General features: G+C 60.1%; 1 protein-coding gene across 1 annotated transcript; it reads left to right on the top strand.

The window, feature by feature from the left end:
* The first annotated feature begins 12,036 nt into the window (after nt 1–12,036).
* Nucleotides 12,037–14,645, top strand: LOC128626781 (tubulin-folding cofactor B-like). Its single transcript, XM_053661311.1, is given in 5 exon segments — nt 12,037–12,405; nt 13,903–13,981; nt 14,055–14,158; nt 14,161–14,242; nt 14,245–14,645. Coding segments are annotated over 5 exon segments (1,035 nt in total).
* Nucleotides 14,646–17,602: the final 2,957 nt, after the last annotated feature.

Here is a 17,602-nt window from a genome sequence, read left to right as displayed (position 1 = left end):
CAGCAGCTGGGATGGGAGGACAGAGGAGGAACTGAAACAACCAAAACCAAAACACACCCAGACCAGGTGCTCCCCAGGCAGCGGCTGGAGCACAGGAGGAGCAGAGTGCGGGCAGTGCCCAGGGGCCAGATGGGCAGTGCGACCACCAGTGCCTGCCGGCTGCAGACCCCGCCTCCAAGCTGCTGTGAGGAGTAGCTGAGGGGCCAAGAGAAGGGAGTCAGCTACTGGTAAATGTTCCTCCTTTTCTCCACTTTCTCCCCAGACCGCAGTCCTTCTTCTCTGTGGAGAAGAACTGCCAACTGCCCTTTGCTGAGACCTGTCGTGCTCCAGGCAAGGACTCTCTCTGGGGACCTCCACCTGGCAATCTCCGGGCTCCCAGCAGGGCCCCGTGCACGTCTGCAGTGGCCCCTCAGTCACCTGACAGGGCGGAGGGTCTGGGTGTCCCTGGCCAGAGGCAGAGCTGCAGCGGGGGCCAGGCCTCCTGGTAACTGAGTGTGGGAGGGAACTGCACACGGGCTTCTGGGCGTGGGGACCCAGAGCAAGGCGCATGCAGGGCCTTCCTCTTTCAAGGACACTTGTCATCAGATTCAGGGCCACCAGGCGATCCAGGGTGATCTCATCTCAACACCCTTAATGACATTGGCAAACACCCATTTTCCAAACGAGGTGTCATGCACGGGTTCTGGGAATGAGGACACGACGTGTTTGGGGACAGGACCAGCCCATTGCAGGCAACGCATTAAGTGTCCCACAGGAAGAAAGGGTGGAGAAGGCAGCCTCGGGCGGCGGCTCAGCTGCTGTGGGGCTGTTTCCAGAGCCAGCCAGCTCCACGGCAGGGGTGTCTCGTCCTGGGCCACCCTGCTCAGTTGGACTGAGGTGGGGATGCTTCCATGTGCTTGGGGTTCAGTCCACTCCCTGGGGTTGGGGGCCCAGGCTGCAGCCTCCGCCGGCACCTTTGCCGCCCACACCCAGCATCTCCCTCAGATGTGCATTGACCAGGGACAACACGGGACCGGGCCCCTCCACCCATCCACACAGACTGAGGACCAATCCTTGAGAAGTGTGTCTGTCATCGTCTCTCACAAAGCAGGCACTTTGCAGACACTTAGCCCCGCGGGACACAAGGAGGGAGTGGCCTGCTGGGTCCCTTTGTGAGGACACGGAGGTGGCAGGCAGCACCGAGGTGGCCTCACCCTGAGCTCGGGCCCTCGCACCCCAGCACACTGGCTCTGGAGAGCTGAGGAGCAGAAGGACGGAGGCTGCCTAGAGGCCGGGTCTCTGGGAAAGCTCATCTGTGTTCACTCTGCCCGGATCTTTTAGGCAGTCCTGTGACCGATGGCACTGTCGGTTCCCGGTTCTTCCCTCCACCCCTATCCCCCACCCTGTTGTCACGGTTTGCCCTGTGACCTGCTGTGACATGGGGTAGGCTGAAGGGACACTGGGCGGCTTGGAGCAGTGGTTTCAGACACGCAACGGGACCTGACCCCCCAGAACACCCCCTGCAGCCTGAATTAGCTTCTGTGACTAACACCACAAACTCCTGAGTGAGAAATTCGCATTTCCCCTGAAGCACTGGAATTGGTGGGGCCGCTCGTTAGGCAGTATTGCAGCAAGAGCTGACGCACAGCAGATTTGGTGCCAGAAGTGGTGTGTTGCCATCACAAAACCTAAGACACATGTCCCGGCTGAGAGGCTGGGGGTGAAGAAACTTGCCGAGAGCTGGGAAATGGGTGTGAAAACAGTCCCTCGAATGGATTCCTGCAAAAACCTACAAAACAGGAAACACACCTACTGCCGTCTGGCTTTGGGCAGAGAGCCTTCCAAGCAAAACAGCACCAGGGTAGATTAGTGGTCGACCCGGTGTTTGATAAAGCGCCTCAAGAAAAAAGATAAGCTCCGAGAAGAATGGGCAAAGTCGAGAGGGGAGATGGAGAGCCCAGAAGTTCTAGCATTTACAAGACTGAAAACTGAGACTGTTTGCTCAGCCAGTGACGAGTAAAACTGAGGAGCCTTGAGAGTCCGTCTGCTCCGGACGACGTTTCTGGAGGACCGCTGGCACCGCCAGGGCTCCGGGAGGCGGGAGACAGCTGCCTGGGCTTCGGGCGCTCCCGGGTGGCTGCCCTGTGCTGTCTCGGGGTCCTGCCACCGCGCGCTGTGTTTCAGAGACTGGAACAGCCCCGAGCAGCCGCCGTGTCTGTCATCCTGTTATGAAGGAAACACGCAGAGGGAAGGGGAGTGTGAGTTCACGCAGAGACAATGCACAGCCCAGTGCCAGCAGGAAGCGTGCCACGCGGGGAGCCGCATGCCGCGGGCGCTGGCCTCTGCCCTGGGCTCACCCCCGGCCCGTGTTCTCTGCCAGCAGGGTTTTCGCTGCAAACCCACCGCAGAGACGGTGCAGGTGGGCAGCTGGGGGGTAAGGAGACCTTCTCGGCTTCAGCCCCGGGACCTACACATCAGCCTCACCTGCCCCACGACCTGGGCCCACCTGGGGAGGGAGGACCTTTGGAAGGTGTGGTCCCACCTTTCGTCTGAGTGGCCTGCCACAGAAAGTCAAGGATTTGGAGCCAGATCCGGTTCAAACCCTGACTCTGTCACGTCCCGGCTGTGTGGCCCGAGCCAGTCACCCCACCTCCCCGGTGTCGGTGTCCTTGCCTGCAAACCAGAGCCCCCGCCACGGCCAGGCTCCAAACGCTGTGGGTGCGGCTGGAGGAAGAGGGTCTGTGGCCTCCAGCGCCGCCCTGGAGGCCACCGTGCTGGCAGCAGAGGACACCGATGAGATGACAGGACTGCTGCTCGGTAACGCCTGTGACGCCTGTGACACAGGCTGGGGGTGTGCTGCTGTCCCTCAGTCGGCGTCCTGGCAAGTCTGGACACACGACCTCGGCGTGTTCGGAGCGACACATGGCGCCGGAGGAAGGGCGCTCAGAAACTAGCGAGTCCCCGGCTACACCCAAGACGAGGAGTGGGAGGCCTGGGCCGGGGGCGGGGAAGAGGCCCAGATGAGCTGCACCACCGGCGGGGAGAAACAGGACGCGTCCTCTGAGCCTCACCGTGGTCACCACAGAGCCGCTGTCTCTTCCCTGGAAAGCAGAGTTTTAAATCCGTTTGAATGTCAGCAACGCAAATTTTCTGTCGTTCATACTTTGCACAGCAAATCTGTGCCTCTGAATCTCAGAGCCAAAGCAACAGAAACTTCTGTTCAACTCCTCACAAGTTCAAGTCGAAACAGACAGGGTTTAGAGCAGGGGCGTCAGACTCATTGTCACCAGGAACCGCATCAGCCTCGCAGTGGCCTTCAAAGGGCCGAACATGACTTTAGGGTTGTGTAAACGTGACTTCTCCCTGACCAGGGGCAGGGAGCTCAGCGCCGCTGCCAGTTGGAAACCAGGTGCGGGGCGGATAAAACCAGGTGGAGGGATGGGTTCGGCCCACGGGCCTTGTGTCTGTCACCTTCGATCTAGATCGATTGGACTTTTCTTTTTCCACGTTCTCTTCTCTAAATGGTGGATAAATACTGCTCCCCCCAGGGCCCTGCGACTTTGTCCAGGCTCACACGCACCGAGGGGTGTCAGGGTGCTGCACTCACCCCCCCACCCCAGATGAACCTCCGCACACAGGCCAGGTGCTGGGGCTCCAGTGTGACCTCTGGGCACGCTGCAGGGAGTGGCCTGTGCGCCTCGGGTGGCTGGGAACCCCTGTCTAGGAGGTCAGCTCGTCCAGCAGGGAGGGAGCAGCCCCACTGGCCAGGAAGCGTGAAGCTCAGGTGGGTATGCATCTGCCCTGCGAGGTGGGCACTCAGCATCTGGGCCAGGGAGTTTGGGCAAAGCCCCCACCCCAACCCTCAGTGAGACATGGGGAAGTGAGGATGTGCGACCTGGGGAGGCCTCACATCTGCCAAGACAGATCGGGGCGCCCCCAGTGCACACATACATCTCAGTGGAGACCCCACGGAAACCACACGCTGCAGCCCCAGCCGGTGGCTCCCCTGGTCGGAGGGTCGTCCTGTGCAGCAGCAGGTCAGGGTCCGATTCCCTATTGGGGCACGTGCCTGGGTTGCAGGTTCCCTCACCTGTCGGGGATGTTCTGTTGGCAACCAAGTGATGTTTCTGTCTCACATCAGTGTTTCTCTGTTCCTTCCTCTCTCTCTAAAGATTAATAAAAAGCATTTTCTCAAGTGAGGATTTAAAAACAAACAAAAAGAACCCGTCAAACTCAAAATGACACAAAACTGAACCCATCTCTGTCCCCTGCATCCTGCCCCTGTGTGCCAGAGACTGAGGGTGGCCCCCGGCCTCTCCTCACCCCGGCGGGCCGGCCCTAGCCGGTCCTGCCCCCTCGCCTTTTGAGTGGGCTGCGTCTGGCCACATCTCGGGAGCCCCAGACCGCACTCGGGTAACTTGCCCGCTCACCAGGGCCTGTTGCCAACACACAGGGGGCACCTCACCACTGTCACCACCTGGGGCGAGGCCAGGCCCGCCAACGTGCCTCCCACCACCTCCCTTAGCCTCCCCGCACGGCTTCCTCCGTGAAGACCAGCTCTGCCCTGACCTGCATCACCATCTAAGGCCCGACTCCCCCGCCCCAGCCGGGGGGCGAGCAGGGCAGCCCTCCGCCCTCGGCACCCGGACGGCCCTCCTTCCCTCCTTTCCCGTGGGTCTGAGAGCACCCAGAAACGGCCAGCTGGCCTCTCTTCCTCTGGAGCACACATCCCCACCCCCCACCCCTTTTCCAGTCCAAAGGCACCTGCTGGGACGTGAGTGGCATTGGAGACACTCTGCCAAGGGGGGCTGGCCCTGGTGACAGGCTCTCTGACACAGAGGCGGTGACATGCCCCGTGTCCTCAAAACCCTGAGCCGTACTTAGAGGACCCGCCTCAGTCGTCATCATTGAGCTGCTTCCTGGGGACAGTAAACCTGTCCCTGCTCCTCACCTGGGGTAGAAACAGACACGGCCCCTGGGCCCTGTGACCTTGGAGTCTGGCGGAGTCTCCGTCCTCCCGGCGCTCGCCTACCTGGCGGGCGGCCTCGGCCGACCTGAAATCCCTGGGGCGGCCACTGCGTCTGAGGATCGCCCGCTGACCAGCCAGCCCTTCACATGTTACCTCTACACCTTTTGCCCATTTCACGTGGGGTCCCTGTCTTCTTCTTGTAGACAGGAAGGAATTTTCTATATGTCCCAGATATTAGTCCCGAGGTGGTTTTACATGGCAAATACCTTAACTCGATCTGGTTTGCTTGGGTAATTTTGAGTCAACGCGTCCACAATCATCCCATTTGGTCCCCGTGACTAAATGAAGGCGGCACTGCCCACTTCACAGGTGAAGAGCAGAGGTCCGGAGAGGCCGGGCACCTGCCCCAATGCCCCGGTGTCAGGAAGGAAGACAGGGTTCAGACTCGGGCTGCCCGAGGGCCCCGCTCCGCCCCTCGCTACTGGACTCAGCGACACGTGTGTCTCCTGAACCCTCGGTGGCACCCAAAGCCTGGGCCATACCAGCCACTTGGTGTGAGGTGTCTGTGGACATCAGTTCTGCTTGAATTCAAGACGTGGCCTTATAAAAGGGGCTGTTGTTCCCATTAAAAAGCTCAGAGGGTTAAAAATCAGTGAAACCACTTTAAAATGTCCTGCCTGGTGTCATGTGACTGCCAGACCGAGCGTCTCATTTTTCATTCTGACAGAGCAGCCTCCATGACCTGCCCACCGGGCTGAGGCGGCCCTGAGTCAGCCTCGGAGCCCGTCCCCCACAGTCCCCGGGGAGTCGGGCAGATGCTAGAGCAAGGGGCCCCTCCCGGGCAGAAGGCCAGTGGGCCCAGGGACGCCCAGCGACTCTGACCAGGCACTGCAGCAGGGGCTGCACATGCAACCTGCTGGGAGCACCATCTCTGCTTTGAAATGTTGCCCCCCACCCCGTCCCCTCGCCCACAGCCCAGCCATCAAACGGGGCCCTGATCCCATGCCCGGGGAGGAAGCCTCACCACACGGTGGCCGGTGGTGTGTGTGTGTGTGTGTGTGTTGGGGGGGGTGGTGCTGTGGACAGCTTTCCCAGGAGAAAGGAACATTCTGGACGAACCCAAGCGCCTGGGGCGCCTGAGCCACATGGAGCTGAGGCAGTGAGTGTGGACGGGGGCCTGTCTGGGCCCAAACCAGCCTCCGTGTCCTGTTTTCTCCAAAGGCTGGCTCTCGAAATCAGGGTCACCTCCCGGAAAGCAAATGTTTTCCAACACGTCGACAGAATGAAATAATGAGTCTGGCGCTGGGGCTCCGGCCCCGAGGACGGATGGAGGGACGAGGCTGGAGAGTTTGCACGGACGCCAGGCACAGCCAGCCTGCTGTTGTTTAAAAAAATGTAATGATAAAAAATGAAACTCCTTCCAAGGAAGAGAAGAGATGCACCAGGAGAAAGTGGGGAAAACTCAACCCCGTGACCCTCCTCCATTTGGAGAAAAGTGAGAGAGGAGGGAGCCGGGAGAGAGGCCCCGGCAGCCACGTGTCTATGGGCACTGCTGGACGGTACATGGGGGGTGGACGCACCGCAGCCTCCACGCGGCCTGGGTCCTGGCCCGCACCCCCACACGGCCCCACCAGAGAGGCTGGAGCCAGCAACAGCCACGGCTCTGAGACCACGGCCCCTGAGCCTTCGCTTCCACCGTGGCCCCGGGCCCAGAAGCAGCCAATGCAATTGATACAGGCAGCTCGTTGTGGGCCCAGAAGCGTGAGCATGGCATACCTGTCTGCTCACGGAATCCCACCAAAAGCTCCCCAAGGCATGGCCAGGCAGAGTGGAAACCCAAGGCCTGTACCCCAAACCAGCTTGGACCTCCAGGCAGACTTGCTGGTCCAGGCCACGGGCCTGTGGTGGAGTCCTCACCTGTGCGGCGGGTTCTACAGTGTCTCTAACAGCCCCACCTGCAGCGGTCGGGGGACCAGCTCCCACACACCAGACCCTGATGGGCACAGAAGTAGACAGCATTTGGCTTTCAGGGTCTCAGTGGCTGAGGGGTCCCTGCAGCTGCTGGACAGGCACTGGAGCACCTGTCGGAAGCTAGTCCATGAACAGCACGGTCAGGTCCCTGCATAGAACAGATCCAACATCACCCCTGGAGAGCACCCCTGAACCCCCACACCCAGAGTGCAGAGAGGAACACTGGGGAGGAGGCAGAGAGGGGCCAGGAAACCCGGCCCCGCACTGCACCAGGCTCCCAGGGACCTCCGGCAGTTCCACCTTGCAGAAGCTGAACCCAGAGCTGCCCTGGGCTGAGGGAGACAATGTGAAAAGTCGGTTTGTGAGGCCGCCCACCGTGGTTCCCTGAAGAAGAGACACCCCTGCTTCACCCTCGAGGAGACCCCACGCTGGGCAGGCACGCATCGGCCGTGCACAAGCCCGGACTCTTGGGAAAACTGGTCCCCGTGCCTCCCTCCCTCACGTTCGTGACTCGGGCCAAACCCAGATCTCCTTGGCCGAAACCCTCCTCACCTCCACCAGCCTCCATGACAACCCACGCGCCTCCCAGAAATGAAATCCACGTGTTTCTGAATCACTTGCACTCAGTCGGCCAGAAAGCACAGCCAGGCCGGCCCTGGGAGACGCCTGCCAAGGGCCCTGCCAGGCCCGTCCGGCCTCTGCTCTCGGCAGCAGGAAGTTCCTGTTGGCCGAGAGGCATTCAGCCCACTTCTAGAAACATTCCTGCCAGAGCTGAGGTGGCAAAGGCCCTATGCTTGGTGGCCGTGGGACCTCAGCGTCCAGGACACACTGTGGGGGTGGCCCACCGGGCATCGTGACACACCCGCCCTGTGCTTCTCTGTGGTCAAGTGTGAAATGAACCTGGCATCTTTCCAAACATGTGCTGAGCAGCTGGGACTTGTGGAAGGTCATAGCCATGACCCTGAGAGCCCAGCACCACGACCCAGCAGGCACAGAGAATTCTGGGCAAACCACAGCCTCCACCACACCCGGAACTATGGCCAGCAGCTGAAACCCCAAGTCCCAAAGGGGTTAGGGTTAGGGTTAGGGTTGGGGTTGGGGGGGCAGGACCCGCCCTCTTAGGCTCTGGGGGAACAGGATACAGCCCGGCACAGCCAGGGCCCTGAACACAGGGACCAGGCAGGAGGTCCCCTCCCTGTGGTGGCTGGAGGCCTTCCCGGGGGAGCGTGCAGCCGGCACAGCCTCAGCCTCCTGGACTGCCTTCTCGGCAGACCACTTCCTCTTTGACAAAGTCTGCCGTGTCTTCACTTCGCTCAGAGTCTGCACACCGTGCACCACTTTTAGAAGCATGCAAACTGTCATTACAAATAGATTCCATGCATTAAAACAGTGACCAAGTGGAAAATGGGCCAAGTCATTCCTGTGCCCAGCCCTGCAGAGCTGAACTGTGTGTGCCCACTGTCCATTCTAGGAGTGGGTCCCCTCAGCACCCGGGACAGGCAGGGCTGTGGGCAGCCTTTCTGCAGGGCCCGGCAGCACTGTCCCCTGTGCCCACGTCCAGGGCCCAGGACTAGTGACCCATGACCTAGTGACCTGGAGAAGCCCCAGTCTCCTCATCTGTGCCCCCAGCATGGTGCCTGACTCAGGATCTATCCTCCAGATGCCCCAGCATTGGGGACTTGAGGTGTCCCATGTCCCAGGGCTCGGTCGCAGAGGCCCAAAGGGAACAGCTTCTGTTTCCACTCCAGAGTGCCCCGTGTGGTCCCAGAGGTCTGGGTCGTGCTCTGCCACACCACACCAGCCTTTGTTCTCAAGAGTGAGGCCACTGGAAGAGGGGCCACACTGGCCAAGAGGACCAGGGGCCATGGGCCCCTCCAAGCAAGGCCTCAGAGGCCAGCCAGGCCCCACCGTGGCCTCCAGGGTGAGTTAGGAAACCTGGACCTGTGAGCTCCCGCACTAGTTAGAAGAAATGGGGAGGTTCCAACTGCTGCCCCAGTGAGGTGGCCAGGCTGCTCCAGGCCCACTGAGACCTGTCCACGGACCTCAGGCCCACTGGACACTGCCAGGGGTGCTGGCTTGTGTCACCGCATTGGCCTCCGCCCACCTCACCAAGTCATGCTGCTGCGTGTGGCCCAGCCCTGAGGGCAGACACCGTGTTCAGAAGCAGCCAGAGCGACACCCAGGGGCCACGAGCAGGATCCCCCTCAGACATGAGCACAGGTGAGGTCAGGAGGGGTCAGAGGACAAACACAGAGGACAGAGAGGCACCAAGGAGCCACTGACACTACAAGACCACCCCGAGCTGCGATGTGGATAAATTCTCCCCAGGTGTGGACCCCAGCCCTGGCCCCCTGCAGAATTTGGTGGCTTCAATGGAAGGGCTTCCATTCAGAGCTCTCCCCTCTTACCGCCTGTTCCACAGTTAGAGATTCATTCCTTTGTCATGGAATCCCTAACGTTTTCCTATGAAATGCATGTGTCTGGATGTGGAAGGCACCAGTGTGTGATCAAGTACCAGCCCCTCAGTGCACTCCGCTGGCTGACACTGTGCCCAGTGCAGAAATGAAAGAAGCAGGTGGCAGGAAGCCCAGTGGCCAGCACAGCTGGGGCAGGACAGTGAGGGCAGCAGACACCTGGGAGGTACACAGAGAGACCCGCTCCAGGCAGAGGTTGGAGAGCCCCATGCACCCCAGTCCTCAGCCTTCAGCACAAGACATCTGCATAGCCTGAAGCTGCCAAGACTCCCTGGAGACCCGCGCTCGGCAAACAAGAGGTCACAGCCCACGTGGCGCGGCCACGGAGGCATCCAGCCACAGCTGTGTCTTTCAGCACCGTCTCCCCAAGCACATCTGCAGAGCCAGCAGGGAGGGCTTCCAATGGCCAGAGGAGGGCCGGCCGTTTGCAGAGCACTGAGGGTTTTGAGGCTGCCAAAGCAAACCCACGTGCGAGGTTACACAACCTGCCCAGCCAGCCCGAAGTACCCTACCGCCCAGGCCCCAGGGTGGGAAGGGGGTGCTCCTGGCCTTCCACTAACCCACCCAGGAGCAGGGCACGATGGTCAGTCGCTGCTCTGGACCCTCTGGGGTGGGCGGGTCCCATCCTTCTCCGGGTTTGGTGCAAGGACACCTGAGCAGCCCCTCCCGTCCCCCTCCTGGCTCTCACCCAGAAGGGAGAGGCCCACGCTGATGGAAGGGAGCAGGACCCCTCCCCACCACCCGGGGCTCCGGCTCTGAGGGCTCGGCCTCACGTGCTTCAGCGCCCACTGCATTCCTCTCTCTGTTCTCTCTGGCAGCATTTCCTGAGCCTCCAGCCCAGCAGCCTCTAGACCTGGAGCAGAGGGAGTGGGGCAGCCACCGGCCCCCCACCCTTCCCACCGGCACCAGACGGGGCACAGTGGAGTCCCACCCAGGAGCCGTAGTTTGGGGCCCACACGCCCACCTCAGCAGGGGCCTCGTCTTCTCAGGCCCGTGGCCCCTCAGGCTGGCCCACCCTCCACTCCAGATGCTCAGTCTCAGGAGAGGGGGACCCTTGGCACAGCCTCAAGGACCCAAGGACCTCCTTCTAGAGGACCTCAAGGGGGGACAGGGGAGGGATGCCCAGAATGGGCCCAGCCATCCCTCCCCTCCTGGTCCAGCCCACTTCTGACCGTCCCTTTTGATGGCAGCAAACCCTGTCCTCCCTCAGGTCCTGCCAGCATTACAAAGAAACTGATGTCACTTCGTTCAAAGCCAAAGAGCAAACACTCATCTGAAACATTAAATACTCAGCATGTGGCAAAATCAAACAAGGCAGTAACTCCCTGAGGATGGTTAGCACCCTGTGGGAGAGACCTGAACTGGGGCACCTGCTCCCAGTGGGGTTCCCTGCTGGGGTGTGGGGTGCAGCTTGGGGCCTGGACCCATGGGAGGGCTGGGCACAGCTGTCAGGGGAAACTGCCAGCAACTTCCCAGGGCCCTGGGAGCCTCGAGGGGCGTCCGTCCACAAGGTGGATGGTGCCAACTTTTCCTCTTTCTCAGGACACAAAAATGTGGGAGTAGGCAGAGAAGGGGCCCATGCGCCCCATGCTGTGGCCACGGCCCGCAGACGGGGAGACCCTGGTGGGACGGGCCGGAGCAGCCATGTCCCCAGGTGGCACTATCCCCAAAGGCCACAGAGCTACATCAGCCCACTTCCTTTGCCCTCCCTTCTGCCGGAAAGTGGAGGAAGCGCTCCCAGCACAGCTCTACGTCACACATTTTGAGTCGACGTTATTAACTCACAACCGGCACACAGTGCGATGTGTGGATCGCAGGGGCAGTTCTGTGCATTCCGACAGGTGTGGGGACGGCTGGTGAGCGCCCATCCACACGCATGTGCTGCCCCGCCCCCCAGCTGCCACGCCCCCAGGGCCTCTGACAGGGGTTCTCTCCAGACTGCCCCAGCCCCTCCCACCGTCACAGGCCTTCCTCCACCTGAAGCCATGGTGCTGCGTGACGTGAGACCGTCCCGCCGTCTGCAGGGTGCGTCCCCGAGTGCCCATGAAGATCCAGGCCAAGTGCTGGGCTGGGGCTCGGGGCCACACCCCATCGGCCCAGTGTCTGCCCCCCTGCAGCTGCCACAGCGGCTGAGGGGCTGCGGCCACTGCGGGTGTCCTCTGCTCCTGGCAGCAGAATCTGTGGGCAATAAACCCCCTGCGCTTCCGCTTTCTGGGGGCGGCTTATCAAGAGGCCAAAGCACTTTCTCATGGACTCTGCCCGATTTCCTCCCGGAAAGCAACGCCGCACCCACCAGTGCAAGAGATAACGGGCGAAGCCTCCTTTGATAACTGGTGAGATGATTTTCTTCCCCTATTAGTCATTTGGATTCTCACAGCTCTGAACCACCCATGCATGACCTTGGCCCTCTACCTACTGGGGAAACGCCAGGCTCCAGGAGAAGGTTCCCGGGAAGGAGGCTTCTCTCTCTCTGGGCTGCTCCCTCCACAGCAAAGCAAGGCCACCGGGGCCTGGCCTACCGGTCCCCTGCTGAAGCCAGCCCAGGTGGGCCACGGCTTCTGGCATCCCGCCCAGGCCTCTGATGGGCTCCCCAGCTTGATGCTGGGGTAACAGGCTGCCTAGCTGGTGTCCCAGGGCCCACCCATGGAGAACGTTCTCACATCAGACCTGGGCACAAGGCAGACCCGCAACTTTGCCGTCTGCTGTGCTGGGGACCTCGCTGAGCTTTCTCTCCCCCCTCGTGAGCTGCTCAGCACCCAGAGGGAACTGCTGGGTGATGGACTGTCGACAGCTGGAGGGGCCAGGCCTCGGCCGTGCACAGAGCTGCTGCTTGATCACAGAGTCTGCACATTCAATAAGCAGACCCTGACCCGGGATGTGGACAGAAAGAGGGAACAGGGAGAGCAGCCCCTGACCCGCGGGGAGCTGGCGGAGGTCCCCTGGCAGCAGCAGCCCTGCGCCTCCGTCCACCCTGAGACCATGTGGATCTGGGCTGCTCCTCCTCCGACGGAGGTTGGAGGTGGATGGTGGAGGGTTCCGCCCGCCCTCGGTCTCCCTTCCTGCCCCCGAGCAGCAGGGCAACACAGGGGTGGGGGCAACGTGGGCCTAATAAACGTCAGCACACCAGGTGGGGGCAGAGGGCGCTGGAGCTGGATGGGAACTGGAACTGGGGCGGTGCCACCCTAGGACTCCTCCCCGCCCCGGCTGGGTCCTCTGTGCAGGGCAACAGAAGGCCCACGGGGAAGGGAGAGGCCACAGGGAGGGTGACCGGAGCTGTGGGTCTTGGGCACCGGGGTGGGGGTGAGGAGTAGTCACCGATAAGAGGGGTGTCGAGGTCACCCATGTCACACACACAGGACTGACTGAGCACTCAGGTGTGAGGGCCTCCAGCCGGGGGGGAGGAAAGGGGCCCTCTGAATCATTTTACTGCACCCCCTGCCCCCACTCCCCTTGTCTCCACCCCACCAAACGCTGTCACCAGACCCACAATCCACCTGTGCCCCCCACACAACCCCACTGGAAGGCGGGTTTCTAGTGGATGAGAGCCCTAGCCCCGGAGACTTCCTGCCGCATAGTAGGTGCTCAGTAAACTTCGAGTGAGTGAGTGTGGAACAGAGGGGTGGGGTGGGCGCTGTCGGTCAACGGGTGCCCAGGGCGCGATGGAAGCCTGAACCGGGCGGGGCGGAAGCACGGAGCAGTGAGCGGTGCCAGGGGGCTGGTTACGCTTATAAAAAAGGGACATCGGATCCCTATCGTAAACCACACGCAAGAAGATTGCTTCCAGATGCGTGAGCACTTGTGTGTGAAAACTTGTAAAAGCGACAGCAGAGCGTCTGCAGCCCTGGAGCTGGGAAGGGTCTGCCAGGACACGAAAGGGGAAATCGGGAGGCAAGGCGGACAGATCCCAGTGCGCCCGTTAAGACTTCCAGGTCCGAGTGGTGACCTCGCCACCGCCGCGGAGGAAGGGCTCCGGGCTCAAGCAGAGAAAGCGCAGGGCTGCGCACAGGAACCGAAGGATGGCCCCCAGAGGGGGTCGGAGCCCCACAGAGGGTGCTTGTGCGGCTGGTTTCAGCTGGTTTCGCTACAGACCAGGGTGATCGCCCCGTGAGAGGCTGGTCCGCCCTCCCCAGGAGCACAGCCAGTCGGGGCTGGGTGGCGTGGGGGGGGTGGGGCTGCCCCAGGGCCCTGGTCCTGCTGCCGCACTGCCTCCCTCAACACTCCGTCCGTGTTGGAATAGTCTGTCTCTGCATATTTGACAACATTTTATGTAAACAGACAATTCCGTCCTCCTGATCAGAGAAAGATGAAAATGGGGGTCAGGCCTCACCCCCCAGATTTCAAGGACTGTATGTTGCTTTGCTTTTCCTTGATGCTGAGGAGTATGTCTCAGTCACACTTTATTCTCAGTGCTAAATAAACACTTGGAGGCACCAGAAAGAATGAAGAGTAAGTTCTCAAGGCCGTGAAGCCCAGACCCGGTGGCTCTCGAGGGCTGTGGGTGAGTGGCAGGGCCTGGGGCTGGGGGCCGGGACCGGCGAGGCCGGGAAGGAGCAACAGGACTGGCAGGACGGCAGTAAGCTACGGGCAGGTACGCTTTCTAAACGGTTTTCCAGGACACCCCAGAAGCAGAGGCGGTGGCTGTGCGGCGCCTGGCCCGGCAGGGCATGGAGACACAGAGGTGACCGGGCTGTGTGCGCCCACCGTGACCGCTTTCATCAGCAGTGTTTGCTCTGACAAGTGGCACCGTCACAGCCTCACAACAGCTGAGAATTCAAGTGCAGGCTGGAGCTGGAGCTGGGCGGCCCTGTGTCCTGCATGGAACTGGAGCTGCAAGGAGCTCACGAGAGGTTCTGCTGCCACTGGATCGGGGGGATGCATCACGGGGCTCGTGCCCCGAAGATAACGGCTGCCACGTCCCTGTCACTGACCACGGCAGTGCCCGCCTCGGGGACTCTGAGGATGCGTCCAAGGTGGAGAAACACAGGCTCTCACAGGAAGCCTACAACCAGAGGCAACACTCGGTCCTCTCCTTCCTGAGGCGTACCAAGCTGGGCCAATACAACCAGCGCCTCGGGGAGGAGCGGGAACAGGCCAGTGCCGTCTCTGTGGGCAGCTGCCGTAAGGTGGGGGCTCCTGGGCGGCCGCCCCGCTGGGGCAGCGTCGTGGATGGAGGACTCACAGATTTCAAGCCTGGCCACTGGATTGGCGTCCACTATGACGAGCCACTAGGGAAAAACAAAGGCAGGAAATGATAAAGAGAGAATCTTAAAAGCAACAAGAGGAAAGGAGACAGTTACCTACAAAGGAGTGCCCATAAGACTGTCAGCTGATTTCTCAAAAGAGACCTTACAGGCAAGATGGGGTGGAAAGAAGTACTCCAAGTCATGAAAGGCAAGGACCTACATCCAACACGACTCCATCCAGCAAAGCTTTCACTCAGAACGGAAGGGCAGATACAGTACTTCCCAGCATAAGGTCAAGTTAAAGGAGTCCATCATCACCAAGCCCTTATTACATGAAACATTACACGGACTTACCTAAGAAAAAGAACATTACAGAACAGACCAGGGTGGGGTACTGAACGATAGCGAAGACCCCCCCTTTTTCTCCGGGGGTTCCTCGCACGTACTAGGTTCGTTTTGCCTGCCACTGGAGGAAAGATGTCTCTCAATGCCAGAGACTGGTGAGAGGAAAGGAATTCGTATTTATTTAAAAGTTATACGGACTAAAGTTCTCTAGAATACTCACAAACGCACACAGTCCTTCCTTCACCCGCTGCCCAGTCTCAGGTACCACATCTCAGGAAAGAAGAAGTCTGCGATTCACGCTCCGGGCACCATCCATGTGGCAACCTGGGGCACTTCCAAAGCCGTGTGGTCCTGACTCTCACCCAAGCTGAGTGGTCCCCGAAAAGACCCCAAATGGCTGCCGGGCATGGGTTTAAATCCCAGCACCGATCTTCCTCTGCAGCCCTGCCGCCAGCTCCTCCCCCAACTGGCCACAGCTGCCAGCGTTCGGGCAGGCGTGGCCCTGTGGAGCGGAGCCAATCACCTCCAAGCTCTTCTGGACCCCATTACAAATCCCTATTTGGGGCCCCCCTCTTGGCTGCACCCTGTTACAAGAAGATAAAAAATATGAACAGTAAAATGACAACAAATGAACCTAAAAGAAAAGACAAACAATGAAAACAAAAACTAAGCGAACAAGTAGAACAGGAACAGAATCAGAGAAATGGACATCACATGGGATTTCAGTGGTGGGGGAGGAATACGGGGGAAAGGTACAGGGAAGAGGAAGCTTAATTGGTAAGCATAAAATAGATGAGGAGAGATCAAAAATGGTGTAGGAAACAGAAGTCGAAGAACTTATATGCACAACCCACAGACATGAACTAAGAGGGGGAAGCTGGAGGGTGGGGGAGGTGCAGGGCAGGGGGGAAAAGGGGGGAAAATTGAGAAAACTGTAATAGCATAATCAATAAAATATACTTTTTTAAAAAAGGCTTTCCAATGCACATGGTCTTTTACTAGAAAGGTTTCTTTTTAAAAATATTTTATTTATTTATTTTTAGAGAGAGGGGAAGAGAGGGGGAGAAACATCAGTGTGTGGTTGCCTCTCACACGGCCCCCACTGGGGACCTGGCCGGCAACTCAGGCATGTGCCCTGACTGGGAATTGAACTGGCAACCCTTTGCACTCAATCCACTGAGCTACACCAGCCAGGGCAGGTTTCTTATTTTTAAACTTAGTATTTAAAGGAAAAGCTTACAGGAACAGTTCACGTATCTGACAGAAGCATAGCTATCCGAATCTCAAGGTGAGACCCCCAGGGCCCCCAGGGCTGGACTCAGGCCTGAGCTCAGGCAGTGCCCAGGAGTTAACAACAGGTCTGGGCTAAGACAGGGCCCCCCCAACCGGAGATGAGTCTGCCCTACCCCGAGGGGCACCGGGCCTATAAGCACTGGAGGCAGGGACCCCACTGTGACTTGGGGTCTGGGAGCCTCTAACACGGGATCTCTGAGCACCTGGACCTCCCCAGCGTGGGCGGCCCCTGAGCGTTGGGGGAGCAGCAGGGGAAACGCTGTTTTCCTTGAAAGGGCTGGAGGGTTAACTGGGGAGACAGTGAACCAGAGGGGCAGGCCAGGAGGGCGAGGAGCCTGGATTCCTCTTTGTATTGGGGAGGGGACATACCTACCCCGACCAACCGCGGCACCACCGTCCCACACAGACAGACAAACCTAGGGCTTCAGTCAGTGACTCCAGGGGGCTTCTTCTGCCCCTTAAATTCTGGATTCTGGCAGGACAGGGAGGGAGCTGAGGGCCCGCCTCCACCCCAGGGCTCAGACACCTCCTGCACCCCCTCCCCCACTTTGGGGAGGAAAGCCAGACCCAGCCAGCAAAGGGCACCATGTGCAGGTATAGAAGTGGGGGGCCCCTGGCAGTGGTGTGGAGAGCTGCCCAATAGCCGAGGTGGGGATCAGGTACTGCCAGACGCACCACGGGGACAGTGCCAGGCTAGGACTGTGGGGCCCATGGGGACCCCAGGCGGGGACCTGACGGCCGCGTTCCAGCCCCACCCAGGCTCTTGCTCACTCTGCAAGGAGGGCCAAGGGGGCCAAACAGGTCACTCGTCCCCCACCAGTTGCCACTGAGCTCTCACAAGCCGCACCTGCTATAGGTGAAGGGCAGTGAGTTCATGGCCCCCCGCTCCCCCCCACGCACGGGCTGACAGGTTCCCCCCATGGCAGGCCTGCAAGTTTCCCAGAGACCACCCTGCAGACGTTCCCCAGGCGCCAGGGCCAGCTGCTCGCACGCATAGTTTTGAAATGAGGTATTTAGTAATAAAGCGTGTGCCCAGCAGGACACGGCAGAATCAAGGGCGTGAGGAGGGGCGAAGGGAGGAAGCGAGCCCCGACTCACCAGGCAGCGGCGAGGAACAGGGAACCGAGAAAGCGGGGGCGCCCCAGCGCCGTGTTTCCAATCCGCCTTGAGTGGCACTTTGGGGAATATGGTGGTGACGATGAGCCCAGGCTGGACCAGAGCCGGCAGAGTTTGCCCCGTAAACGGCAACTCATTTGAAACATTGCAAGTCTCTCATTTTAGGGGTCAAGTGGGGAAAAGTGTCTTTTAAATTGTTTTATCCTCACAAAGGACAATTTTCTCACATGAATGTGAGAGGGAGAAGTGAGGCAGGCGCCCTGACCGGGAAA

Source organism: Artibeus jamaicensis, unplaced genomic scaffold (assembly GCF_021234435.1).
Source record: "Artibeus jamaicensis isolate MK-2021 breed Jamaican fruit bat unplaced genomic scaffold, CSHL_Jam_final contig_2259, whole genome shotgun sequence".
Taxonomy (NCBI): domain Eukaryota; kingdom Metazoa; phylum Chordata; class Mammalia; order Chiroptera; family Phyllostomidae; genus Artibeus; species Artibeus jamaicensis.
Note: the sequence above shows the minus strand (reverse complement) of the source record. Positions and strands in the feature narration are given on the sequence as shown.